Genomic DNA, 27801 nt, shown 5'->3' on the forward strand with positions numbered 1-27801 from the left:
GGGGCCCAAACCGCTTCCCCTTAGTCCTGCCCCGAAAAAAGTGAGAAGGAAAAACCCCAAACCCTCGCCAGCAACCGCTGAAACGACCCTCAGATCCCGAGATCTGAAACTGCAGCGATTTCGAAGAAGTCGGAGGCCTGGGCGCGGCCACGAGCCGTGCCGTCCGAGGACCCGGGGCGGCGGGGCGACCGTGCAGGTGCCGGCCCAGCGGCCTCGGCGCGCGTTCGCGGGCGCCAGATGGAAGCCAAGGGCGAAACCCAAGCGCCGCTACGGCACAGGGGGCGGGCGGCCCGGGCGCGGCCGCTCGTGCGCCGGCCCGGAAGGTCGCCGGCCGGCCGGGACGAGGAAGCGCCGGCGACCTGGGCGTGGAGTCCCGCCACCTTCCGGCCACGCGGCGGCCCCGCCTCCTCTCCCGACTTCCTTCCCGTGCGGGACGGCGGGACAGCGGCGGCGGCGGGGACTGGCGCCGGCCTGTAGGTCGCGGGCGGGGAGCGGAGGGGCGGCCGGGGCAGCGGGCCCCGCGGGGACGCCCCCCTCCCGGTCCAACGTGCTGCCGGGGAAGCGGCGCGGGGCCGGCGGCGCTTGGTCAACCTCGCGGGGCGCGCGGCGGCCTCCGGGGCATCCGAGAGGAGCTGCCACGTGGGCGGCGGGGCCGGTGGCTGCGTCCCGGGGTTGGCCTCGAGGGGCGGGAGGAGCGTGGCTTGCGGCCGGGCCGGTGACCAGCCGTGTCTCCCTGGGTCCGTTCTGCAGCGGGGCTGCAGGGCACCAGCGAGCGCTAATCCTAAGCCGGTAGTAAGTTCCCTTCCCTCCGCTCTCCTTCTTCGCTCTCCTTCCTCGCCTGGCCTCCTGTCTACCCAGCACCCCTCCGGGCCCCCAGCAGCGGTTTTGGATGCTGCCCCTTAAACCGTGTGGTAAACCAGTTCCGTCCAGCGTCGCTTCGCGTTAAGAGGGTTTACAGGACCCTTAGGATCGGGGAAGCGTACCTAGTGGGTAACCAGGTTCCCAGCAGGCACCGACGTGCTGCACGGTCGCGTCAGCTTCACAGCTAGGTCCCGAAGCCCAGCTGTTGGGAAAGCCTCCCCGTCCTTCAGCCCTTGACATTAAAAATCAGACTTTTCCCTGAGAGCCACCGGGTTTCTGCGTTGTTGCCCTCCTTCCTTGCCCTTGGTTCATCTCCCTCGAAAGGATCCCCCCACCCGCTTACTGGAAGCTTTAGGTCCCTTCAGGGCTCTCTCCCTGTTGGAGAGACCGCTTGTGCCTGCCCGGGAGTAGAGCGCAGTGTTACCGAAATCTTGCCTTACTCACGACACTTGGCAGTCTTCATCGTTTCTCCTCTTTTGGTTCAGTACTCACAGTGGATAACGTCTGTCCCACCTGGGGAAACTAAGGGAAAGGGAAGGCACACATGAATATCACAGTTGGGACAGCTCCAAATGGAATCCAACTGGCATGGAGAATAATCCAGTGTGGTTTAGGGAGAGTTACTTATATTCTCTGAGCCTCTCTCTAAGAAGGGTGTTAGTTACCTTTAGCTCAGAACGAGGCTTCAGTGAGATAATGTGTATAACCTTCAACAGTGTCTGAAATATATTAGATGATCAATAAGTGTTCTCCTTTCCCTTGCCCTCTTTTGCTGGCTCCATTTGATAAGGGAGAGAGGTAAAGGATGACAGTGATTTGTAGGGCAGGCATGTGTAGTAACTGGCAAAAAAATCCTATGAGAAAGCAGTAAATAGATGTAATATCTGGGAATGCGCAGCCATACAAGCTGAATCCAAACTTCCAAAATAGTAACTTAATTTCTTATTTTTTTTTTTTTTTCTGAAGACCAGAGACCGTCTGGGGTTCATGTGCTGTGATTTCTGATTGATAAATGTAAATTGAAATTGTCTGAGTTTGGAGATCCAAAGTTGAAATGTGCTTTGGGTTGAACTGGAAAGCAGATTGACCAAAATGTCTTTGTCCACTGCTATTTTGTTGTGTTTTTTTTCTAGACCCAGCATGAGTGAATTTCCCTGTAAAAAACGTGATGACTATTTGGAATGGCCTGAGTATTTCATGGCAGTGGCCTTCTTATCGGCACAGAGGAGCAAAGATCCAAACTCCCAGGTAAGTGAGTTGTTTTTTTTTTTTTTTTTGCGGTATGCGGGCCTCTCACTGTTGTGGCCTCTCCCGTTGCGGAGCACAGGCTCCGGACGCACAGGCTCAGCGGCCATGGCTCACGGGCCCAGCTGCTCCGCGGCACGTGGGATCTTCCCGGACCGGGGCACGAACCCGTGTCCGCTGCATTGGCAGGCGGACTCTCAACCACTGCGCCACCAGGGAGGCCCGGTAAGTGAGTTTTACAGGAGAATGTTTGGACACTCACAGACACGGAGGTACCTACAAGTGAGCAAATTACAAGAGGAAGAGGCTCAGTGGACACCTGCCAACTTACAAAAAACAGAGGAAATCTGCTGTCTTTTGTGCTGCATTCCTGCCTGCTTACCTCTTCCTGTGAGAGAGTAAATTGTCACATGCCATCGTTAACTGCCTCTCGTACCCCAAGGAGACAGAGCTCTTAGCCCCTCCAGAAGTAGCGTGCCCATCTTGGAGCTCTGCAGGCGTCTGGTCTCCCTTACTGCCTCTCCACTGGCAGACCAGCCACCCGAAGTCACCAAGCCTTTGGGCATGTCTTCCTGTAGGTCGGAGCCTGCATCGTGAATGCAGAAAACAAGATTGTGGGCATTGGGTACAATGGAATGCCAAATGGATGCAGCGATGACCTCTTGCCTTGGAGGAGGACAGCGGAGAGTATACTGGATACCAAATACCCTTACGGTAGGGCATGTTGTGTGTTCCATTCTGCTTGTGTCATAGCCTCGGTGAGTGCTTAAATACGGTAGATGGTCAGAAAGCATCATCTTCCTTTTCAGTTGTTACCGACAGCTGGAAAGAAAAAAACCCTATTGAAGTACCGCAATTTCCCCTAAGTGCCAAAGGGAGCCAAGAAGTGGAGGCGTGGTAGTGGTCACACAGCCTGGCCCTGGGGCCAGGGCTCTGTCATGGGCCTCGCGTGTTTCACTGGTGGTGGGCTTCTCTGCAGAGTGCCACAGTCCCCGGGGGAGGTGGCTGTGAAATGGGCACGGTGGCCCTGCCATTTGTTTCTTGGCTGCTTGGGAGCGGGGCCAGCTAACCAAGTACTGGCCAGGGCTTTGCTCTGATGAGAAGCAGCGTGCATTTCCACCTACTGAGGAAATCTGGCTCAAGCTCGTCTCTGGGAAGCAGGACACAAGCTGTGAGCTGGACACCCGGAGAGGGATGATGCAGTCGCTTGCTCCTGTTTCCCCGGGCGCCGCATTCCCAGAGTGGCCGCTGGCCAGACCGCGAGCCAGATGCGCACGCGAGACCTTTGGCCTGGCCGACTCTGGTTTTCATCTTTAAATTAGGAGAGGATGCTTGTTATAATCTGTTGGCTATCTGAGCCCCAGGGGGACTTACTTCAGAGATTATCAGAGATTATCTGGGAGTGACCAGCCAAGCCTCCCTTTTCCTTTAACTCCCTGGAGAATATGCAACTAATGCTGTAAAGAGGCGCATCGGGCTGCAAATGCTGGTTGCTGAATTTTCTTAACGTTTGGACCTGAATTTATGTCTGGAAATGAACAGACTGCCTCTGCTGGAAGTAACGTAGATGCAGGCCATCCGAATGGGAAAGCTGTGCCCTCAGGAAATAAGGGTCAGGTGTCGTGTGAGCCCTTTCTGTTTCATTGGCTCTTCCCTGCTAGGTTTTCCTCTGGAGTTTTTCTCACGAAGAGCTCCAAGTCTACATGTAGCCTAAGTTATATATTTTTACTAATGTTCCTGGGCCTTAATCATGTTAAATAAGCCCCATAAATTTCTTTCTAAGCTGCTTCAGGGCAACTGCTTCGTTTTTGAAAGAAAAAAAAAAAGTGCCTGGAGGTGGAGAAGGAATTGAAGAATGAGACTGGGGAGAGCTACAAAGCACTCAGGGTTCTCAGGGAATAGAACAGTTCCGTGATTAAGGGGATTTCATCGTTGGGTTAGTCCATTTAACTCGCCCCCTTGTCAGAGAAGGAAGAGTCGGATCCCGGGGAAAAGAGGGTAAAACTGCCTTCTCAGCCTCAGCTTTATAGCCGAGTGGAGCGCGGGAAAGATGTGCCGGTGTATTTGAGAAACTCGTGGTCACCCTGCTTTTGGTTCTGTATGCTTTCAGTGATGAGAAAGAAGGGAAATGATTCGTTCATTGTAGGCACACGCAAAGGTGCTTTTTCACAGGACAGTTCAACGTCCCATATAAAGATGAAAGGGTTGATGAATTCAAGGTCCACGGTGATGTGTGTAAGGACCGCAGCCCGTATTCACTGAGTCAGGATAGTGGGCTGTGGGTCCCGGCGCTGAGCTTCCCTGTAGAGGAGGCTGTGACGCTGAGGCTGGTGGCAAAACGATGCCAGTGGTCTGCACGGCATAGAGGGGTCCTCACTGGTTACCAGGCGGCTCTCCCGTAGGACCTGTGCCTCCTTCAATCACCATGAGCCCCAGGCACATTTCTGGCAGTGACCTAGAAGCCCAAGGCTTTGCAGCATATTTACCATCCCCCGACTTCCCACTTCCAGAACCTCTCCAGTAGCTAATTGTGTTTGTTCTGAGACACTTGCCTTTTGTCCAAGTTGGAGAGTACCTTTCAGAGCTCCTTTCCAGAAGGAATTAAAAAAAAAAAAAAAAACCCACACAGGCATTTGTCCAGCTCCACTGATTGTTTTCTATTGAATGGTTGCTGAGTTTCAGGGCACTGGTTGTCTGTGTGCATTATTTTTTACTATCCATGTGATACCTCTAGGTTTTCAAAGCTCTTTGCCCCTTACTTATCAATTATTCATTTTACATGTAGCTGTGTTAGAATGTAGACAGTTTTCTTTCACGAGAGTAAGCCTATAATTTGATGTACTGTAAAAGTCGGAGAACGTATTAAGTGGTTTTTAAAAGGCATTTAGTATCACTACCATCATAATACATGTAAAGATGGACTTTAAGTCTGAATAACTATGACTGGCTGCAAAGTATCCACTCGGTCTTGTCTTTTGAAGGGATTTTGGGTCACAGAGAAGTAAATGTTTAGGTAGCCTTGGATGTAATAGAAATGTTTGGTGCTAATTGACTAAATGCAAATTCTTTTTTTCTGTTTTAAGACTTAAAGAAAATTAATTTAAAAAAATAAGTGATGGGCTTCCCTGGTGGCGCAGTGGTTGAGAGTCCGCCTGTCGATGCAGGAGACAGGGGTTTGTGCCCCGGTCCGGGAAGATCCCACATGCCGCGGAGCGGCTGGGCCCGTGAGCCATGGCCGCTGAGCCTGCGCGTCCGGAGCCTGTGCTCCACAACGGGAGAGGCCACAGCAGTGAGAGGCCCGCATACTGCAAAAAAAAAAAAAAAAAAAAAAGAAGTCAAAAAAATAAGTGATAATGTCTGGACTTGGGTGGGCGTTAACGGTGGCTGGGCTCCTGTCTCAGGGATGACTCTGTGTCCATCCCTGTAGAGGAGCTTTAGAGGTTATCTAGATTCCAGACCACTGGCTTCCTAATTCTTCTGAGTATATGGGGACCCTCTTTTAAATGTCAAAAAAACCTTCCAAGACCCCTATATAATGCTAGTTAAACTAGTAGTATCTTTTTAAAAAAACTGAGGTATAATTGACATACAAAGTTACATTAGTTACAGGTATAGGACATGATGGTTCATATGTATCAGTATTTGATATGTGTACAAAGTTTTTTTTCTTACCATGAAGATTTGCAAGACCTACTCTCTTAGCAACCTTCAAGTGTGCAGTACTGTATTATTATTAACTACAGTCACCATGCTGAACATCACAGGACTTCATTTCATAACTGGAAGTTTGTACCTCCCACCCACCTCCCCCCTCTGGCAACCACCCATCTGGTCTGTGTATCTGTGAGCTTCTTTTTGTTTTTTAGATTCCACACAAAAGTGAGATCATACCTTTTATTAGTATCTTTTGAGTAAGAAGATCCATGATGACAAAAAGCTATTTGATATCAGTAACACTTTGCATTAATCTGAACTTTCCTGATGTTTGGAAAAAAGTGTATGTAAGTGCTAGACATATGTTTGCCAGTCTGTGGACCGTCCCTGTAGCCCTGGCAGAACCTCAGTGGTACCTTGGGGTTTGTGCCCACAGGGTCTAAGCTACCCACTTCATTCATGGATGGGAACCTGAAGGCCCAGAAACGTTAAGTAACTAACACAATGCCACACAGGCAGGGTGACATCTTCTAATGCCGAGGCCAGCGCTCTGTGCTTCCTTGGGGGGGCAGTGGGGCACGGGAATTCGGCTTTTCTGAAGCGGGTACATGGCAGCACGGCGGGCCACCCATTTTCTTCTCGCTGTGCACTTGAGCAAACAGAGGTTTCAATGAAATGACCCCCCAGAGGTCGAGAGCTCAGGTGGTGGCCTGCGCCCAGGATGAAGCAGGAAGCCGTTTGCACCTGGCTTCCCTTCACATTTCTCCCAAGGGGAGCTTGGGAACTGTGTTAGTTTAAGTTTACTGGTTAACATATATAGCTTAATTCTCCTTATTAATTCTGTAAGTTTGGAAGTCATTAGTCTTGATTGACACTCTGTGGAAGGGGAGGTAAACACAGAATACTTGTAACAGAGTAGGAAGATGGTGTTTTTTCTGGGCTGTGTCTCTAGAGAGGCATTTTTAAAGGGTGTTTTTGTTCTTCCAGGCTTAGGATCAAAACTTCATTGAAACGATTTGATTATAATGTGGTATTAATATGGAAAATGAAAATTCCCCCTGCCAAGGAAACTGCCTTTTATCTCATCTTTTTCCTGAGAAATCCAAAAGATAGTATGATGTCAGTAAGAGTAAGTGGCAGGAGGAAGCCAGCGCTATTATAGTGACGCCTTTTCACATGAATGACAATGAAAAAAAAACTGGAAAGGAGCAGATATATCTAATTTACCTTGTAAAAAACTTCGGAAGACTTTAATTTTTATGAGGGGTGGTTGCTAACCCCAGAATGAAGCACTCAGCTGACACTTTCCGTTCCTTTCTCTTTGCAGGATTCATCAGAGTGAAGCACATTTAATCAAAATACCAATTTTATAAAATGGAGGCGAAATACTTGTGGTAATTCAGAGATCACTCTTTCCTCAGGTTTTCATAACCAATTTTGATGACATGGTTTACAGACCAGAGTGCTGGCATAGAATCAACTTCTTTCTTCCTTGGGAGCCATTGTTAAACTTCATGTTTTTAACAGAGCTCCCACGCCCATCAAACTTGAATGTATTTTCCTGCCATGCTGGCTCCCATTGGGGAAGGGATTTGTGGGGAAGCAGGCCTCTTTGCTTGGCCTCCTCTTCCATCCCAGTCAATCAAGAAGCCAGGATTGCTTTGGCTGTTGCATCGCACTCGTGGAGGGGACCATAGTCTTGATGTCCCAAGATGGGGGGTAGCCCCGCACTCTGATGCATCAGGCAGACATGGAGGCATGAGACTTTTTCCAGAGTCAGTTCATATTTATGCAGGAAAACTCTCACTGGTTAAGAATCTGCGCTTCCACTGCAGGGGCCGCGGGTTCGATCCCTGGTCGGGGGACTAAGAAATCCCACATGACGTGCAGCGTGGTCAAAAAAAAAAAGTATAATGCTGGGAAGGAAAATGCTGGAAATTAATTAAGGCAAGAGTTCAGCGTGGCAGCTTGAAAAGGTTTTGCCAGCGTGTGGCAGTGCTTCTTTAAATTTTCTGTTTAAATGTAGTCTTTATTTTTCAGATGTAGCAGGTTGTTAAGCGTGCATAGATGTCGTTTTAGGGATTACTTAGCCATTTACCTTTTACCCCTTTGAACGCTGACATTTTCCCGACTGCCATGCATGCGATGTGTGTCTTTGGCATCCAAAAGGTTAGTCTGGAGAAACTAACTTATCAGGAAGTTAGGAGGCTGATCCTTCTTAAGCTGCAACTTCCTCACAGCGTAAGAGCTTCTTAGTAATTAAGATCAAATTTATTCCCTCAGCCGGTTGAAATTGAATGCCCTCTGGTTTTGTTAGGCAGATCCATGGACTTGATGACTTGCTGTTTCTTTTCCTGCAGAATTCTAATTTCACTGGTGGCGACCCAACATCCCTCCCCTGCCTAGCCATCCAGTACTTGTGGCCTGACAGTGGGCCTAATTAGGAACTTTTGTACAAAATAACTAGTGTAATCAATGGAAAACCTTGGAGCAAGTTTACAGTAAAAAAATAAAGTATATTGTTTTTATGAAAAGAGGGGCAAACTCGGGTTTCACCGTGCAGTGTTTTAGACAAACAGGGAAACACAATGGCTTATGAATGAGGCTCCCCCCAGCTTAACATAAGTGTATTTCACATTCAGGTGTAAGTGTTTATAAACAGCCTTCAGAAAAGAATAAATCATGATTTTGTTCATTTATTTGATTTTTATCTATACGTTTTAATCTATAAATTCAGGGCTAGTTATTTTCTAAGAGCTAGAGATTACTGTTTCACCATGAATGTCTACAAGGGATGTATAGTAACAATGTATTGTAACTACCTGTCCTGAAGAGCAGATGTAGGAAAAGCTCAAATGCTTATCTATAGGATCAAACCTACCCATAAAAATACACATATCGGTCTTTGTCTATAAAAAGTCAGTTTACTTCATGGACGTTTATAATAAAACTTAAAAATCATTCAAGGTTAGTGATTTCCAAATTGATGACCAGGAAGGGGGCTGAAGTTTGTCTTTGTACAATCTCTCTAAATAAAAGGTTTGTTGAGAGATTAATAGCGTCAACAAAATTTCAGGGCCACATTCAACCTATTTTAGGTTGTATTAAGTATGTGAGCTCATTAATTATCTGAATGATAAATATAACTTCTTTAATTCTCTATGTTGATAAGCCTTTGCTTAGAAACTCAGGGTTGCCATCATCGTGGTTCCAGGGAGCACCTGACACTCCTTGAACCTTGGAGTCTTTATTCTGTTGGTCTATTCTGTCAGTTATGTGGGTTTTGATTGATCTATTCTGAAATTGGCCTGAATTATTAAGGTTTTGTTTTGAGTTTTTTTTATCAAGACTCTATCTTTCATAAGCTTTGTTAATACTGGTATTAAAGTAGAATATATATATATGTATATAGTTTGCTCCCAGAAATAGGCAATAAAATCTGGTTCCCAGAGATTTTTGCAACTATTTATATTGTTTATTACTTTTACTTCTTAGGACTTTTGTTTTATATTTGCGTGGTACCATACAAACCTTTAATATGCATGTTGGCTAAGAAAAGCTCCACAGTGCTTAAAATGACAATTATCAGGTTCAAGTGAGAGAATCCTAGACTGACTGTCCAGAGCCGGGGCTCCAGGGGTGGTGTATGTACATAAACCCAGGGATTGTGGGGTTGTCAGATACACGACTTGACATTCACTTCTCAATATCTTTTTGAAATAAATGATCACTGAGGACTCCTCCAGTTCTAGAGTTTTCGGGAAAAATTAAACAATATAGCTTTGATTTTATTTGATTAGGGCGCTGTTTCTCTGCTTAAGGGGTTTTAAGGGTGTTCGGGAAGCATCCTGGGGTGAAAGCTGCAGTAAACAGCTGTTGATGGCAGCGACACAGAGGGACTGTGCATCTGTGCGTGTGGACAAATTAATAGAGAGAAACAGGCTTTGTTCCCCTGCAACTCCTTCTAGTGATTCAGATCTGCTCCAGTTCTGAGATGAATATAAACCGATGGAGATGGTACACAGAGTGTAGGTTACCCCACAAACATGGATGAAAAAAGGTTGGAGGACAGCAATGAAGAAAAAGACCCCGTGCGTAAATACAAGAAAATATATATGAAGAGAGGAGAGACACTTAGAACTCTTTGGAGACAGGAGGTTATTCTAAGACCAAATAGAAAGAAAGGACTTGAGAAATGCTTTTGTGAATCAGTCCGTGTGGTGATGTTTATTGAAACATGGATACTGGCCTGGCTTCAGGAAATCCCTTGATAAATGGAGAATATTGGTGAAAGCAGGGTGGTTGGAATGTGCCCGTCTTCTCTCTGCTCATGCCATCTGACGCGCAGGTCCTAGCCAGTGCATGGAGGTGTAAATTTCATCTCTGTGCTTTCAAGTGATAGATGCCATAGTAAATTTAAAATATTGAATACGATAAGTGAGCATGAATTTTTAAATTCTACAATTAAAAGACTTTGTTCAAAATGCCATTAATTTTGAGTTTAGGGGGAAAAGGGAAGCAGAATTCCTCATGTCCTTTTTCCTTCTGCGAGTGAGTTATAACTTCTAACTTGACTTAGAAATTGAAATAAATACAAATGAGTCATCTACTCATATCAGTTTGAGTTGTCTGTTGGTGAGTTCTTAAGGCGTCTTGCTTTTTAAGAATTGTAACTATATTTTATAATACGTGACATTTCCCGAGTATGTTCACCTGTAGTTGTTCATTTACTCAGCAGATACTTACAGGTCATCTATTGTATGTATTCTGTGCCAGGTGCTCTACAGCAGTAAATAATGTACATGTTCTCTGTGTTCAAGGAGCTTGCAGACTGATGGTGGAGCAGGTAGACATGAATGGGATAAACAGATGGTATTGAATGTTTCTTTCTGAGGAAGTGACTGTTACACAGAGATCTGAAGGATTTGATGGGCCTCCGTCAGGTAAAGATGGCGTAATGGGTGTTTGGGGATGAGAACCGCGTTCCACAGAGAGAGATGCTTGGGTGAAGGCCCTGGAGGAGGAAGGCTCTAGATCACTGTGCAGCAAGGAGACCGTCTGGCCCAAGCCTAGCGGGTGAAGGCCGGAGTAACAAGGCAAGGCTGGGGGCCCGCAGGGTCAGGAGTTTGGGGGGTGTGGGAAGTGGGTTGTTTGGGGGCAGGTGGAAACAGGGACACAGCCGAGGGCAGTTGCAGGAGGCGGGGCGAGAGGGCAGTGGGGAGGAGGTGGGGAGAGGGGTGCTTTGGAGGCAGCATCATGAGGGCTGGTGGTGCGGGGTTGGGGAGGGAGAACCGCTCCTTGCAAAGGTTCCGGTCGAGCGCCTACGTTTGGGGGAGGGGAGGGGGGGAGATCTGGGCCTCTGGGGTTGAAGGTGTGTGTAAGAGCTCCCAGGGAGGGTGTGAGGTCAGCGGGTTGGGTGTGCGAGCAGACATCCGAGTCAGCGTGGCGTGCCAGCACTGGGTGGCATCACGGGTGTAGGCGAGGTGATGCAGGGAGAGGGTGCAGAGGCCGGGCCCTGGCCAGATCCCTGAGCGGCGGCTGGGGGAGTGGAAGGGCCCGCAGAGAAGGGCTGTGGTATCAGGAAGCACACAGGGCAGCGCTTCCAGAAGGCGGGAGGCCACGCCAGAGGCTGCGGAGAGGTCCGGGAAGGTGAGAATACGCCTGTGGGGTTAAGCACCGCGCAAGTCGTGCTGACAGTGCAGAGGGCAGCTCCGTGGGGCGGGCCCGCTGGAAGGCAAACTGGAGCAGCTGAAGGAAGAGTGGAAGGCGAGGAAATGGGCAGGGCGGATGCAGATCTGGTTTTGAGATGTCTGGGAAGAGAGCAGAACGGCAGAAGCAGCCAGAAGGGAGGGGCTAAGGCAGAGGTGTGCGCCGTCTGTCCGAGGGGAGGGTCCGGGTGTGTTTGTCTGTCGTTACAGCACGCATTTGCTTGCAGCTGAGGATGGTCCAGGAGAGGGAGATGGATGAGGATGTGAGGGGGATGGCCCCCAAGCTCATGGATCAGCAATGAGGGGAGGACGCCAGGCGAGGGCAGAGGGGCGGGTGACAGCCAACCTGCCACCTTCGGTTCATGGAGTCACAGGTGGAGACATGATCCACTGCAGCATTCCAGTGGAGGATGAGGGCGGTCACGAGCTGTAAGGGGACAGAGGCAGACGAGAGGTGGCTGTGTGGGGCAGGGAGCCGGGCCGCCCTGGAAACGTAGGTCAGGGTCGCAAGTGTGGTCTCTCCTGGGAGTCCTGAGTTAGATCCGGTAAGCCCCGTCTTCTCCACCCCAGACCGGGATCCGCGCGTCACCCGAGGTGTGCCTTGCAGAGCTGGGATCGATTAGAACACAGGTCCTGACTGCTGTTCCAGTGCCCATCGGTCGATCCCGGTTCACCTTTAAAAGCTGTTAACCCGAGAGGGAAGCTTTGAAGCTTGACAGTGGGTCTTTCCGTCACAACGCTGTCCAGCAGTGGTGAGTGTTCTGCTGCTATCTGTGCTTCCTCAGGACGTATTAGACGTCAAACAATGTATATATCGCGCGTGGACAGTGGAAAGGGAGGTGGGCTCAGCTCACACTGTCTCCACTCCCTCCTCCTTCTGACCTGGTTGTGTGTCCTTAGCACACAGGAAAGCAAAGTAATTAGAGTTCTGGGGGCTTTATTGTCAATAATGGAAACACCGCAGCCAGGAGTCTCTTTAGCCCTAAGCACTACCACTGGGGCTAAGTGGATCCCCTGGGTGCCCTGAGTTGCTGCCAGCAGCCTTAGCAAGAGGCAGTGAGGAGAAGGGGGCAGGGGAGGGAGGGAGGAAAAACGCCGGTCCTCCTGTCTGCCCAGCCGAGCAGCCCGGGAGGAAAGGTCAGGCGGCACCGACATTTACCAAGTCCATCTTCGGTGCTGTGCTCATCACAGATTTTAGTCCTGGTGGTGGGTCTCAGAGGCAGGTCTTTGTTTGTGTACGAAGATCACAATTTTTATTTTTTTTTTAATTTTAATTTAATTTAATTTTTTAACATCTTTATTGGAGTATAGAACTACCATGTGACCCAGCAATCCCACTACTGGGCATATACCCTGAGAAAACCATAATTCAAAAAGAGTCATGTACCACAGTGTTCATTGCAGCTCTGTTTACAGTAGCCAGGACATGGCAGCAACCTAAGTGTCCATAGACAGATGGATGGATAAAGAAGATGTAGGCACATATATACAATGGAATATTACTCAGCCATAAGAAGAAACGAAATTGAGTTATTTGTAGTGAGGTGGATGGACCTAGAGTCTGTCATACAGAGTGAAGTAGGTCTTTTTCTTTCAGGTTCATAGGCCAGGAGGCTGAGGCTTCACCGGATGCAAAGGGTCATTCACACAACTAGCAGCTGGGGGCAGGGGCAGAGTCTGAAGAGATGGCTGGGGTACATGCAGGAGGAAGCGGGGCTCTGGGGCGTCTCTGGACCAGCCCAAAGCCTTGTTCCAGGAGTGGCCTGAGCCACAGGCAGCTGAGCCTGAGGCTTCATGCAGAGCCTGGAGGATTTAACTGCCGTTTTGATTTTTTTTTACATTATTTTATTTTTTTAACATCCTTATTAGAGTATAATTGCTTTACAATGGTGTGTTAGTTTCTGCTTTACAACAAAATGAATCAGCTATACGTATACATATATCCCCATCTCTCTTCCCTCTTGCGTCTCCCACCCTCCCTATCCCACCCCTCTAGGTGGTCACAGAGCACGGAGCTGGTCTCCCTGTGCCATGCGGCTGCTTCCCACTAGCTATCTGTTTTACATTTGGTAGCGTATATATGTCCCTGCCGAGCCTTTTGAGGGAGCTCATCCTCTTCAGATCCCAGATCTGGCCAGAATTCCCTTCTGCTGTCATTTTCTTCCAGCAGAGACCTCCTCTGGGCACAGGGTGGTAACAGAACAGACTCCAGATGTTTTCCAGGGGCAGGGCTGGGATCCTCTGCATTATCACTACTCCTTGTTTTTATTTTCACTTACAACCTTAGACTGTAATAATGGACGACTCTCCACTGGAGCTATGCGCCCCTCAATGCCAGAAGCTAGGAGGGCGCAGTTGCTTTATCTTCTGAACAGAAAAGCCACTAACTGTGCAGGGGGTGGGGTTGGCGGGGCAGTCGTATCCAGTTCTTAGCAGAGGGGTTCCCACTGTTTGGGGTGTGGCCAGGTGAGGCCCAAGTGCTGTCACCTGTCGCCTCTGCTTAGGAGGGCCCTGCTTCTGGCTCCCACAGGTCTTCATCATAGCAAGACCCAGCTGGATTGGACGCCGCTGTTCTCAGAAAACACTTGCAGTTCTGACTTGGTAACAGTGGCTTCACCGGCAGAATTCTCTCTAGTTCACAAAGCGATTTTCTGCCGTGCTCGGCATTGTAACCTTGCGAGTTAGGAAGGGAAGGTACTCATGTTCCTGTTCATCATTGAGTGAGGCTGGGCTTGAACCCTGGTGCCCCGGTGCAGGCAGATGCCAGGTTTTAGCCCCCTTGGTTCTGAAAGCCATCTGTAATCCAGATACATTTTTCTGCAGGAACAATATTGCCTGCGGATTCAGCTCCCGTCTGTCTACAAACGGTGCATTTAAGCCCTTGTTTCCTGGGTTTTTGCCACACTTCCCGCCTTCCGTGGCCTTTCTTCTGTGGTGCCTGCAGCCCTGGCTCTGGTTTGTCCGTGCTTGGGCGTCTCCTGCCTGGCGGGGCATGGGCTCTGCAGGGGGGACCTGCCAGCTCCTGCAGTGTCAGCACCCAGGCCTGTAGGCGCTCTGCCGGCAACCAAGACTTAGAACGACACGCATCTGGGAGGCGTCTACAGTTGGAAACCACTTTCCCTCCCTGCTGCAGCCCAGTGCCAAGGGATGCTCCTCTGGCGGGGGTAAGGGGGGACGGGGATGGGCAGAGCTCTATGTGAGAAGCCGTGGGAGGGAAGTAGGCTTTGGAGCATTAGCAGCTGTCAGAGAGGAAGACCGTGGCGGGGGCTCTGGGGCAGAGGCTGAGAAGCGCGGGCGGGGTCCACCAGGCCTGTGCCGCTGGGTTTGTCTCGGAGAAGTAATGTAGTTGTCCCTTCCTGAGCTGGTTCTCCCTCTCCCCTACCCACCGTAGCCTCAGATCCTTTGACTACTTGATAGCGAGTCCAGTCACTGCCTTACCAATATGGAAACTTCATGGAGCGGAGGTGAGGTAGAGGGGTGACGTTGTTTGGGGCCAGATTCTGGCTTTGGATTGGGGGTAGCCGTGACAGTGAACACTTTGCGACCTTTGTGGGGTGCTGGGGGTGGGAGGTTGGGGAAGGGTTAAATCTGGAGGCTACTCTCTTGTTTAGTTCTTGACTTGAAGGATGGGTCCTTTGCAGGCTGGTGGTGATAGATGAGGCCGTCAGGACATCTTTCAATAATTAAGAAATAAGTAGTTGAAATTCCGTCCCAACTCCTGAAGCAGGGAAGCGCTTCCCTAAATGGATCTGTTAGAGGAGTGGGTGCACGTCCCACCCCTCAGTGGAAGCCTTCATCGGGCACCTGAGGGGCACCCAGAGCAGGGGGGCACCCGTGCTCTGAGAGAGACGGGTCCGATTCAGCCACTCTGATCCCTGTATGACGCCAGAAGTCAAAACACTTGGACCCTGATTTCAAGAAGTAATGACCAAGAGCTTTGTCATCAGAAGTGGAGCATCGTGTAAAAATTAACGTTGCGTTATTTTTTTAAATGCACAGGTCAACCTTGAACTCGGGTACCCCGTTTTGTGTCAGTTATTAATTGCAGGCTGGAGCGTCCCACCTTTTCACGGCCCTGAGCGCACCCTTCTCGGCTCTCGAGTCTGGACCCTCCCTCTTGGCAGCAAGCTGAAGTGTCCGTGCTCAGAACGCTGGTGGCCGCCTGGCCCCAAGAACCGTCACAGCCATCAGTCAAGGGCACGGAGGCACTCCCCAGGGACGCCGAGCACGCTTGTACAGACCAGCCTGGAGAGTGTTGGCAGAAGGCAGGGCAGGTCGGGCTAAGTTCCAACAGGTGCTCTGTGTCTGGACCTTTTTCCTGCTCCTAACCCAGCTGTGTCACCAGGCTGCCCCACTTTCCAGGTCAGCCTTGGTGGAATAGCCCTCAGGCCCCAGGAAGTCATTTTCTTCAAGTAAAAATCCTGTACTACTAAAAATGAGGAATTTTAAACAACCTGGAGGCTTTCTCTAGCTGGAATAGAAACATAGTTTTCCTGACCCCAAATTTTATCAGGCCCCGGTATCTCCCATCATGTCCTGGTAGCCACATGACGATCAGTTTGGGGTAAAATCACGCTATTAAATTATTTGTGCAGCAGTTAGCAATTGTTTAGCCTTATTCTGAGGTTTCTTTTTTTTTCTTTTAAACCTATTTAAGTAACCTTAACAATGCTGCTGTCTGAAATAGATGTTGTATTAGTCTTACATGAAACGAGATGAAAGTTAAATCTATAAAATGTTGAATCTCTTAAATCTAACGAAGGATGGAATATATCCTGTTAATTTGTCAAACTTCTAGAGAAACGCCTACATGAGACAGTAAGGATTAATCAAGCCCTAGTAAGAGGGAATTTGAAAAATACAGTTTTCTAATTATGCAGTCTCTTCTCAGCGGGCCAAGGTTAATGCAGTTCTGAATTCTGACAGTTAGTAATACGAAAGAAAAAAAAAAAAAAGACCAAAGCATGTGAATTGTCTTATAGTTACCTGAAACAGAGGTTCTCCTTCTATCAATCAAGAACTTCATACGCGTTAATCTGATATTTTCAGCATTTGATTCTTTTCCTTTTAAACAATGTGGAGAATCGTTGAAGCTTCTTGTGTCACTCTTTGTGCTTAACAGATACACATGTAGTATTTGGAGATTTCTTTGGCTTATTGCTCAGCCATAGATGAGTAATTCTAGGTAAATGGAAAATTTGTCTTCTTGTGTGTATATAACAATTTAGCTTCTTTTGAATACTTTCTAGACACTGTGTATCTTTGGGATACTTGGTCCTGATTCCTGCTCTGAATGTAGAAACTAGGCTTATCTCGAGGTCAGTAGTAAAGCCATCCTCCTTGGTTGGTTTTTGTACTCAGCCCTATTTGTAGTTCTTGCTGCAGCTCTTCCGAAGCCACATCATAAAAACGCTAGCACTCAAAAAAGATAAATGTATTCTTTAATTTAGTGCCATCAGATATCTACGGAGTGTTTCTATCATAGTGAGAAAAGTTGCAGAGAAGACAGCCCACCCAGAGAAGAGGCCTGCAGAGAAGGTGGGAAAAATTGGGGTTAGAAATGTAGATTTCAGGGTTTTACAAGTAGATCTGTTCTCTGAGAATCTACGGATGGATGAATCCTTGAAGTCCAGGACTACGGGAGGAAAACGAAAGACCAGGGTTGAGCCTTGGGAAACGCCCAGAAATGTGAGAGCAGCACAGGGACCCACAGAGAGGTGGTCTGGTGATGCTGAACGGGTTAGAGCGGCGGTGTGGGGTGGTCACGCATCGAGGGCCAGCAGAGCAGGGAGCCCAGAGACTGCAGCCAGAAAAGGACTGCGTTTAGGTAACTATGAGGCCGCCCGGCAGGGTGTGGGGATAGCCTCCTGTCGGCTCACGGAGCAGATCCGACACATCACGTCTCTCCCCAGCTACGCACCACACGTTGGGGGCTTGGAATTAGCCCTGCAGGAGTATTTCCACCACAGAGATCGGCAGAGGCTATAAATTAAGGCTTAGTTTTTTGTTTGTGTGTTTATAGTAGTTGGTTGTATGCGTGTAGTAGCACGTTACAGAGGCCAACAGGTTTCCACAGACTGGTATTTCTTAAGCTTTTTACATGGCAACGCAGCAAACATAGTTTACACCCGAAACAGTTTTCAGGAACCTCCTTAACCTTGCCACGTGGGATGCATTCTGATCTCTCTCCTTCTCTTTCTACCTGTTTCCTTAAAAAGGAGGAAAAAATGCTGTTTATAACTCACTAAACTGATTTCAGGACCTACAGCTGAGAAAGCCTTGTTTTACAGAAAACTAGAGGTTCTATGTGCATCATAACGCCAAGAGGTGATTATTTTAAAAATAGAGTAGCAGTTGTAGGTAAGACAGTTTCATCTCGAAAGGAAGAAGAAAAGAGACGCAAAGTGCTGAAAAGGCGGCCTCTTCAGAATGGGGGCTAAGTGTATGTGTGTAAAGAAGAAGAAAAATGGGGCAGCGGGAGCCTGCATCATAGGAGATGCCTGGTGAGGGGCTGCCGAGAGCGGGGCCCAGCCCTTGGCGACAACAGAAGAGAAGCCTCATGTTTTGTTGCGACAGCCTGTCTTGGAGAAGGTCATCTGTTCTAGAGGTTGAGGGAAGGAAACTGGACACGTGGGGAAAAGCTAAAAACCAGATTCCCTTGGGATTGTAAAAACTGCTTTTATTTAGCTAGTTGGAGCCACTGTTACTCCTGCAAACCAAAGAGCACAGCTTTAAGTGGCAAGCCTGGGCCTTGAACCCCGGGCTGACTCCTGTCGCAAAGCCGTTTTTCCAGACTTGCCTGAGAGGACGCGAATACAGGGAAGGACGCTCGGCCTTGCGGTCAGGCCAGCCAGGGCCCCGGAGCAAGCCCGTCGCAGGCAGGCCCTGCTGCTGGGTGCTCCTTGGGCCTGGAGCGGCCTCCTCCAGGCGGTTACCTGTTAAGTGACCAGTGGAGATGCCAGGCCAGGTGAATGAATCCCCAGCCTCCGCCCTGACTGGCCCACGTTAAACAAGCCGAATGGACAGTCGTCAGTCACGTTGGTCTGCCCAGAGGACAGTCTGGGTCCCGAGGCCTGTCTGCCTGGTGCCGCCTGGGCGGATCAGCCCCAGAGAGAAACACAGGGCGGTCTTGGAGGGTCAGGGCCGCAGAGACTGGAGGCCGTGGTGCCGAAAGGCTAGCCAGGCCAGAAACGCACAGTCTTTCAGACTTGAGGATCTGGACCCACAGCGCAGGGGGTCACGAGGTGGGAGGGGCCCGGCTCAGTGTCAGGGGCTTCGCGGGCCAGGGGTTCCTCCCCTTGACCCTCAGGTGCAGGCTGGGGAAGCAGGTGCCCGGTGGCTGGGGTGGGTGTTCGCCACGTCTGAGTTTGGGGTGTGCGGTGGTGAACGAGGGCAGCGAGGTGTGGAGGGGACGCCTGAGTTTCGCTCTTGTCATTGTCTGCTTTTGAACGTGTGGGATTGTGGGTTGTGACCTGTTCCCTTTACAGAGCCTCACGTGCACCTGGCACTCAGCTGCTCTAAATGCCCGGGAGACCTCTTGTTTCTCTAACAAGAAGCTTTGTGTTTTCCGTCCTGTGATCTTGTGGTTAAGAGAAAGGACGTCTGTTTATAGTCCAGCGTGTTATTTCTGTAAACCACCCTTTACACAGGGGAGTCGGATGCTGCACGCGAGAATCTGTTTCATCTGATAGTTTTCGTTAATGAATCCAGACATAATGTATTTTGCCCCAGACTGCCTGGGATGAATTAGAGGAAGACAGTTGTAGTCAATGTGACAATTTTTAGAGATTCATAAGAGGACGATATCATAGAGTTTCCTAACAGATTCAGAAACTCTGGTCCTGAATATTAATACCAGCACCATCAAAAAATAGTTATTAGGTGGGAAAGCATATTTTTGATATTTGAATTTAAGAGGACTTTCTGTATTTCCCAACGTTGCCATCAAGAATTGGAATCTGAATTTCCTCCTTTATTCATTCAGTAAATATTTAACACCCGTATGTTCATGGCATAGCATTAGGCTCAGGGAGTTACACAGAACTTAGAAGCCTGGGCTGTGTCCTCAAGGGGGAAATAAAAGCAACAAGTTCCTCTAATTGTTTTTACACGGAGCAGTGTTGATACCAGCTTGGGAACATCTCAGTCACCAGGGAAGGAAATGGGGCCGGGGGGCCCCTCCGAGGCCAGTGCCCTGACAGCCCTGAGGGTCCCCCCACCCCTTGGGGTTTACGGGACAAGGTACAAGGAGCCAGGCTCGGGTCCCTCTGCAGCCGGTGAGGATTGTTCTCTGATGCGCTGTGATGTGATTAAGCACGGCTGCTTTTTTTCCCTTTAGATTTTCTTAACAATGCCAGAGACTGTCATTTCTACACACAACTAAATCGTGGTGTTCGTAGGCTAAGGTGAGCACTCGCCAGCATCTCCTGAGAAGGCTCCAGCTCAGCTTTCTGCCTACAGGATTGCAGAGCTGCTGCAGGACTCACAGGGACACTTACAACGTCCCCTGAAGACGGGAGGCCTGGGGAGGATGGTGGACCAGGGGCTGGATCCTGTCTGAGCCAGAGTGGGCCCCCAGTAAAAGTTTATTGACTGAGTGAGGACATCCGAGCTAAAGTATACAAGAGCCATGAGTTTAGGCCACTCGTCTTTTAAGGCCTTGTCGACTAAAAGAAAAACGCAGAATGTAAGAGCCGAGAGTTGAGTTTTATTCAGGGTCCTACTGAGGACCAGAGCCAGGAGACAGCCTCTCAGAGACCCTCTGAGAGACAACTCTGAAGACGTAGCGAGGGAGGTCCATATATATACGGTCTCGGCTAAGGGGCTTGTGCGGTCAGCATACAGTATAACCAGTCACAAGGAAGAGATATCTCAGTTGATGAATTTAGTGCTTTCCTAAGTATGGGAAGATGCAAGAATCTGGGTTCATAAAAAGATTTTCTTGGAATTGATCCCTAATTTGTCCTGAAATGTGTATCTAACTAAGGGCCTGTCGTGCCTGTTTTCCCAAAGCACAGAGTGCGTCCTCCCGTTCTTTGCCCTGAATTCCTTTCAGGGCGCACGGTAGGTCAGCGGCTGCCGTGGCTGATGACTTGATCTTGTAGAACTGGGTGGTGGGCAAGATTCTTTGTTTTACAACCTCAGTGCTCCTGGACGAAGGTGCTCAGGGCAGGAGGGTGATAAGTTGGAGACAGAGGGGGAGACCTTCGAAGGCCCCCATGTTTATAATTAGAAGTTTTGTATGATTTGGACCAGGGCCAGATGGTAATTCATTCAGTAAACATTTATCTAGCACTCGTGTGCCTAGAGTGTGTTAGGTCCCTTGCAGATGTGAGAGGGTTCTACACGGCAGTGTTTTCTAAACGTGTCTGCAGCTTAGAATCATGAGGGAGAATCTCTGAAAAATTCCAAAGCCTAGGCCACACCCCAGACCATCACGGTCTCTAGGTGGGGGACACAGACATGGCGGTTTCCTCCTTGGGGGGTTCCACCAGGCAGACAAGTCTGCGAATCCCCACCACAAGGAGAACAGTTTTAGAGAACGCACCCAGAAAAGTAAGTAATGATATTAGAAGTCAATACAGCAGCTCACAAAGCAGGTCAGGGGTTCTGGAGTAGATCCGAGAGGCAAATACTACGAGCCCCCTCAAAGGAGCACCTGTGGATTAGGTGGTGGGAACACCTAGCCTAGCAGCCTGGGAAGATGGGTGGGCGTCAGCAGGTGCGGGACAGGAGAGGAGGGAGCCTCCCCAACCTTGAACCCAGGCAAGGCTGGGGATGACCTTGGATCACCATTTGGGGATCACTGACCAGCCTGGCAAGAACTTGACTTTCCACAGCCATTAAGTGGATGGATGGTTTTCGTAGGGAAGACAAACCGCTGGTTATCCGATGGCATTTTTCTTTGGTGTGTGGGGGCTGAGGGCCATGAGGTGCAGCAGATCCCTGGGGACAGAAATGCTCAGCTTCACTTCCTGATTCTCTTGATCTCAGAATTGCCCTTTGCCCGCTTAGTGGCCCTGGCGAATATCCCTGCGTGAGCGTTATCAGCACACAAGTGAGCCGTTTTATGCTGGTGGTTCCGTCCCTGCCTTGTGGGTCTTGGGGAGCGGTGAGCCATCGCTCTGCTTGGGGTGGATGGGGACAATTGACCTTGGCCCCTCCTGGCTGCTGTAGGTGCTAACAGACCCAGGGCTGCTGCGGTCCACGCTGCTCATCGCCAACCTGTCAGACCACGTGGCCTGCATTTCTCAGTACTTTCCGTCTCTAATCAGTTTTTTAAAAATTGAGCCGGTTATCTGTGTTATTTCATAGGGGCAAACGGAATGCCTCAACACTCTTAGCGAATTCTTCATGAGCTTGCAATCTAAGTTTTTCTTTCTTTCTCCTTCAAACCCACAGTGTGCCACGCCGAGCTGAATGCCATTATGAACAAAAACTCAGCAGATGTGAAAGGCTGTACCATGTATGTCGCCTTGTTCCCGTGTAATGAATGTGCTAAGCTCATCATCCAGGCAGGTAGGACCCGGGCCGTTCCCATTTGTCACATTTGCATTGCTGCCTGCTCACTGCAGATGTGTTTGATCTCAAATCGCTATTGTTTAGATCTAAATTAACTGCGCTATCAGCTTTGCAAGATATTTCCTGGGTTTTGTTTTTGAATGGTGCCAGGTATTCTAAGACTAATTGCATCCTCTGTGATTCTTAGCATGTTTTTAGTTTAGTTTGCAACTTCCTAAACTGCAAGCTGCCAAAAAACACCACCAGCATTGCATATAATTACTGTCAATTTACTATTCTCTGACATATTGTGCATAGATTGGGGGGAGGGAGAGAAATGAACTTCTGTCAGAAACAAGGTCAGCTGGGAGTCTGTAAATGAAATTTTAATTTGTATCTAATATATGGTAGATATATGAGGACCTAAACATCTCTTTGCATATAAATGTCATAAGACTCAAATGGTACAACTTGAAGTTTTTCTTACATTACGGTTACCGTAAATCTGCACCATTGTGTTCGGAATATTTCACCTTTTTCAAACTGTCGCATCTAAGATTCAGCTACACTTTATCTCCATAAAGCTCTCGGCTTGAGATTTAAAGACTTACCACGTTAGCCAGATGTGTGCTTTAACGGGGCTGTTTATCCCGAGCCCTGGATCTCTGAGCAGAAGCGGTCTGGTGGAATCAGGATCAAAGATCTCAGTTAAGGAGTCTCATGGGCTCCCTCCCTGGGGGTGTACGACCCTTCGCGAGTTTTCCTCGCCATCCTTAGCACAGCGGCGGCGGCAGGTGCATGGGAAGAGCAGCCTCCTGTGGTCCCTTTTTTTTTTTTTTTTGCGGTACGCGGGCCTCTCACTGCTGTGGCCTCTCCCGTTGCGGAGCACAGGCTCTGGACGCGCAGGCTCAGCGGCCATGGCTCACGGGCCCAGCCGCTCCGCGGCATGTGGGATCTTCCCGGACCAGGGCACAAACCCGTGTCCCCTGCATCGGCAGGCGGACTCTCAACCACTGCGCTACCAGGGAAGCCCCTGTGGTCCCTTCTGAGGCTCGTGGAGGAGCGAGTGATTGTCAAGTGCCCTCCAGATTCTTGGCCCTCAAGTTAGAACTGCCTGGTGAGACAGGGGTAGGAAACAGATCTGCCCTCTGTCAAGCTGGCTTGAACTGGTCTGCAGAGCCATTCCTGGCAGCACGGTGGTCCTCATCTCTGATTCTGCCAGTGTTCTCCACCACCCCCGTTAGCCTCTTGAGTTAGGAGTCGTTGCCTTGCGAATAAAGAAAATTTGATTGCCTGCAGTAAAGAAAATTTGTTAATCGGATCAAGGCTTGACTATTTGACATGTTTTCACTTTGCATTTATTTAAAAAAAATCCATAAAGACTGGAGGGCAGATTAAACAGAATCCATGTGCTGCTGTATTTGAGAGCAGCAGATACATATTTCAGTCACTGGACATTGTGTGCTCGCACCCTCAGGAAAGTTGATTAATCAGACTCCTCCAGGGCTTCCGTCCGCATGCCTCTTGTTGTATCTCTGTGTGCACATAATGAGGTTTCTTTCATTGTTGCCTTTTAAGGGATAAAAGAAGTTATTTTCATGTCTGATAAATACCACGACAGCAATGAGACAAGAGCCGCGAGGCTCATGTTGGAAATGGCCGGGGTTTCCTTCAGGTGAGTGGGAGGCGTGTGGAGGAGAAGGCGCTGGAAGGCCTGATGAAGAAAACACACTTGACCTTGTCTGATGTTTAATTTCTATGTGGGATGCCTGACCTCCACACTTGGAAGCATCTTTTTATTTATTTTAAAAATTTATTTCTTAATTGAAGTATAGTTGATTTACAATGTTGTGCTAATTTCTGCCGTACGGCAAAGTGATTCAGTTATATATATGTCTGCCGTACGGCAAAGTGATTCAGTTATATATATGTATACATTCTTTTCCATTATGGTTTATCACAGGATACTGAATATAGTTCCGTGTGCTGTACAGTAGGACCTTGTTGTTTATGCATCCTGTATATAAAAGCTCACATCTGCTGACCCCAACCTCACACTCCGTCCCTCCCCCAACCCCTCCCCCTTGGCAACCACAAGTCTGTTCTCTATGTCCACGAGTCTGTTTCTGTTTCCTAGATAGGTTCATTTGTATCATATTCTAGGTTCCACATATAAGTGATATCATATGGTATTTGTCTTTCTCTTTCTGACTTACTTCACTTAGTTTGATAATCTCTCGTTGCATCCATGTTGCTGCAAATGGCGTTATTTCGTTCTTTTTCATGGTTAGTAATATTCCATTGTGTGTGTGTGTGTACACACACAACATCTTTCTTATCCATTCATCTGTCGATGGACATTCAGGTTGTTTCCATGTCTTGGCTATTGTGAATAGTGCTGCTATGAATATAGGGGTGCATGTATCTTTTTTGGATTAGAGTTTTGTCTGGGTATAGGAAGCATCTTTTTAAATAGGATGGGCTAAGACTCTAAAGATTATTCTAAGGGTAGATTTTTATGGGCAGTGACAGAAGTAACTGAAGACAATCTGTGTAATGATTGCACTTTACTTTTAGTAGATTTCCAGGGCTTGAACTAATTATTCTGGTAGTGAGAAATTTTAAAATTCACAAGTTTTATAATATTAACATTAAATCTTTTTGCAGATGTAACAACTCTGGCATAAAATATTTAAGGTGAAAATAACCTGCCAGGTTGGAACACTGGGAATTCTTTTTACAGTCATAGTTTAAATTGAGATTTTAAGTCATTGATATTTATATGCTTTACCTTTGGTAGGCACAGATTGGGAGGTATGTGTTACTTACAAGTCAGTTCAACCACCTTTGGTTTCTGGTAGAAACTTCTTTTAGACTGAAAACTTTTGAAGAAGTTCCTTTATATATAGTCTTTGTGTCAGCAGTTGGGGTCCTTGTGATTGGTAACATACCTAACCTTTTGGGTTACTCATTAGGGATATAGGTTATACGTAATGAATCTCTTGCACTATTGTGCCTTCTGAGACACAATTTATTTACATAACACTAATTAGATATTTACTGTATACTGATTTTTTTTAAGGAATATGTTTAGTCCTCATGTATGTTCTTTTCACCTGCTTGAGAAGGTATATTAATGAGTAAAAAATGTCATGGGTTTATTTTACTTCTGCATTTATAGAACATGGTTTTAAAAATGACTCCACTAGAGCTGGTTGTTTTGTATTGAGAGCAAAAGACAATTTGCTCTTTTTTTTGCTTTAGAGCAATCCCAAGTTGGCTGCAAAAATTTCCTAGACAATAAGATAAATCTGGTGGGGAAACTAGTCATTGGATGTCATGTCATGCAGCTAACTTGTTAGAAATCCTCTGACTTCCCGATAATTCATGAACTCAGCTAGCTGACGAACACACAAACCAAGCCGCCCCATGCATCTTTTTTTGTCTTAGTCTTTTCCGGTCCGTGTTTCTCTCGGTATGGTGCACTGTAATTGGCTCCTATAGAGACAAAATATCAAGCGAATACCGGGAAATTTTTTCCCTCCCCGCAGAAAATGTAGGTTAAGCCAAAGTAAACAAATGGCTCTAACTACTCACTAGATAATAGCTTTATATGTTTTGTTTCTTACCTTTAGGAAATTCACACCAAAGTGCAGCCAGATTGTCATTGACTTTGATTCAATTAACAGCAGACCGAGTCAGACGCTCCAGTGACTTACATCTCATTAAATCTCCAGAAGATTGGATTATCCTCTTCTAAGAAGCTGCTAATGCCTTTCATCTTACAGTTACACATAACTTTTTAATAGCCGGGACGGCAAAAGTCGACATCTGAAGAATGTAAAAGCTCAAATCTTCCTGACTCGCTCTCCTGTCACGTGGAATCTGCATCTGTTGAAACTATCGATTTAGGGTGTAAAATAAAGGAGCTGTGGGTGCGCACGGGGCTGGAGCGGGCCCCTCCCCTCCTGTCCCCTGGTTCGCTGGGACGCTGGTGGCTGCGCAGAAGGGCGCCAGCCGTGCGTCGTCCACTGCGTTTCACAGCCGTTCTTCAACGCCACGTATGCTGGGAGGACAAACAAATAACTGTGGCTGTGTGCCTACCGGGATGAGCAGACGCGCTGATCTGAACATCGGGCCCGAATGAAGCATCACATGTAATGCCCTTGGGGAAAGGAAAGGAGCCACAAGACAGTAGCATTTAAGTGTTTGCTTTCGAGAGTTGAGGGAGCCCCCAGCCGCCCAGCCGCCCGCCCAAAAGTCCTGGACGGGGTGCGCCTTCGTCCTGGCAGATGAGTGCAACTGAGCGGGCGTTCTTTCCCCCGCTCTGCTGTCCTGCCTCCCACAGGGCGGCGCCGCGGTGTGCCTCTGCGCGGTGGGGACCTCTGTTGTTCGTGCTTCTTATTCTGGCTTTGTGGGTGACACAGAGCTCTTACATTAGTTTATTTGAGTAATGAGTCGTTCCCGGGGAAGGCAGCCCGTCGCCCTGCGTCACCCCCAGGTCCACACCCTGCCCGGGGGCGGAGCCCCGCACTGCTGCTGCACGTGCCAGCACGGTTCATTCCCAGGGCTGCTGTCTACCGTCCTGCAAGTGAAATGAACGTGAGGAGGTGTCAGTTCCGTCCAGATCTCTTGGTGACAGGAGCTCACTTGCGCTCCTGGTGCCCTGCCTTCATTGACACACATCTCACCTTCCTAATCACTTCGATTTGGGGGATGGGTGGCAGTGCACCTTGTCTTTAATCTCATTTCATTTTTATTAAATGTGCTCAGTACCTTCGTTGAGAAAATGGTTTCTCTATCCTAAAGATCATGACCGTTTTAAAGTGCTCTTACATCTTTATGAGTTTTTATTTTGTCTCTGAGGTTTTGGATTCCATATTCTGGGGCATGTCATTTCTGTGTTGTCTGTGAAGCACACTTGCACGTGTTTTAATGCTCAGAGAACAGTTTGGGGCACGGATGCCATGTGCCTTCCCCAGGGCTGAAGGGCGATGCGTCTCTATGGACCAGATTGAAGATGTCCGGGAAGGCTCTCTTCCCTCTCTCTCTCCATCGTGCCCTGCTCCTGTCTCAGGTCTGGCCATCTGATCTGACAGGTCGTCTCCACCACCCAATAGGTCCCAGGCCTCCTCCCTCCCATAATCCTCCAGTCTCCAGTGCTGGCTTATCTGCTGCTTTCCTACCGTATTCTTCTCTAAATCTCCTTTTCTCGCCTCAAATTTTTTCTCTCTTATCTCCTCCAAACCCCCTGCCCTCTGCTCTAAAATGCATAAAACAAAAGGTATATAGAAGCAAGAAATCAGTAAAGATATTTAAAGATAGAAAATATGTTGGATTTTTGTGTTGCTGTGAATGAGTTGTGAGCCCTTTCAGCAAGGAATGTGTCATTGTTTATGTCACATTCGTAAATATGTCTAGGGGCTAGTGCCCTGTACAGTCAGCCCTCTGTGTTTACGGATTTCTGCATCTGTGGATTCAACCAACCTCACATCGAAAATGTTCAGAAAAAAGTTCCAGAAAGTTCCAAAAAGCAAAACTCGGGTTTGCCGTGCACCTCACAGGCAGATACTGCGTGTTTTACGTATTGGAGGTCGGTTGCAGCCCTTCTTGAAGCAAGTCTCTCAGCGCCATTTTTTCAGCAGCATCTGCACACTTCATGTCTCTGCGTCACATTTTGATAATTCTCACAATATTTTAAACTTTTTCTTTACTAAGTTTATTACGGTGATCAGTGATCTTTGAGGTTTTACCGTTGCAAAAAGATTATACGACTCCCTGAAGGTTCTGATGATGGTTCGCATTTTTTAGCAATAAAGTATTCTTTGACTAA

At 48.2% G+C, this 27801-nt stretch overlaps 1 protein-coding gene across 6 annotated transcripts; it reads left to right on the forward strand.

Annotated features, from left to right (window-relative positions):
• DCTD (dCMP deaminase) lies at positions 1–27801 on the forward strand. 6 transcript variants are annotated; one of them, XM_022571435.2, is made up of 6 exons: positions 1–196; positions 1995–2109; positions 2685–2820; positions 21870–21986; positions 23547–23643; positions 25604–27801. In XM_022571435.2, the coding sequence occupies exons 2-6, from the start codon at positions 2002–2004 to the stop codon at positions 25680–25682; spliced, it is 537 nt and encodes a 178-aa protein (XP_022427143.1). In that variant the 5' UTR covers positions 1–196; positions 1995–2001; the 3' UTR covers positions 25683–27801. The 6 variants fall into 6 exon arrangements, 5 of the variants coding, with proteins under 5 accessions (XP_022427143.1, XP_089759683.1, XP_022427141.2 ...); XR_016391065.1 differs by lacking the exons at positions 1–196; positions 23547–23643 and adding exons at positions 236–473; positions 10581–12220; XM_022571432.3 differs by lacking the exon at positions 1–196 and adding an exon at positions 269–473.

This window comes from Delphinapterus leucas, chromosome 21 (genome assembly GCF_059928025.1).
Source record: "Delphinapterus leucas isolate spDelLeu-1000000601 "Yukka" chromosome 21, BTC_Dleu_Yukka2, whole genome shotgun sequence".
Taxonomy (NCBI): domain Eukaryota; kingdom Metazoa; phylum Chordata; class Mammalia; order Artiodactyla; family Monodontidae; genus Delphinapterus; species Delphinapterus leucas.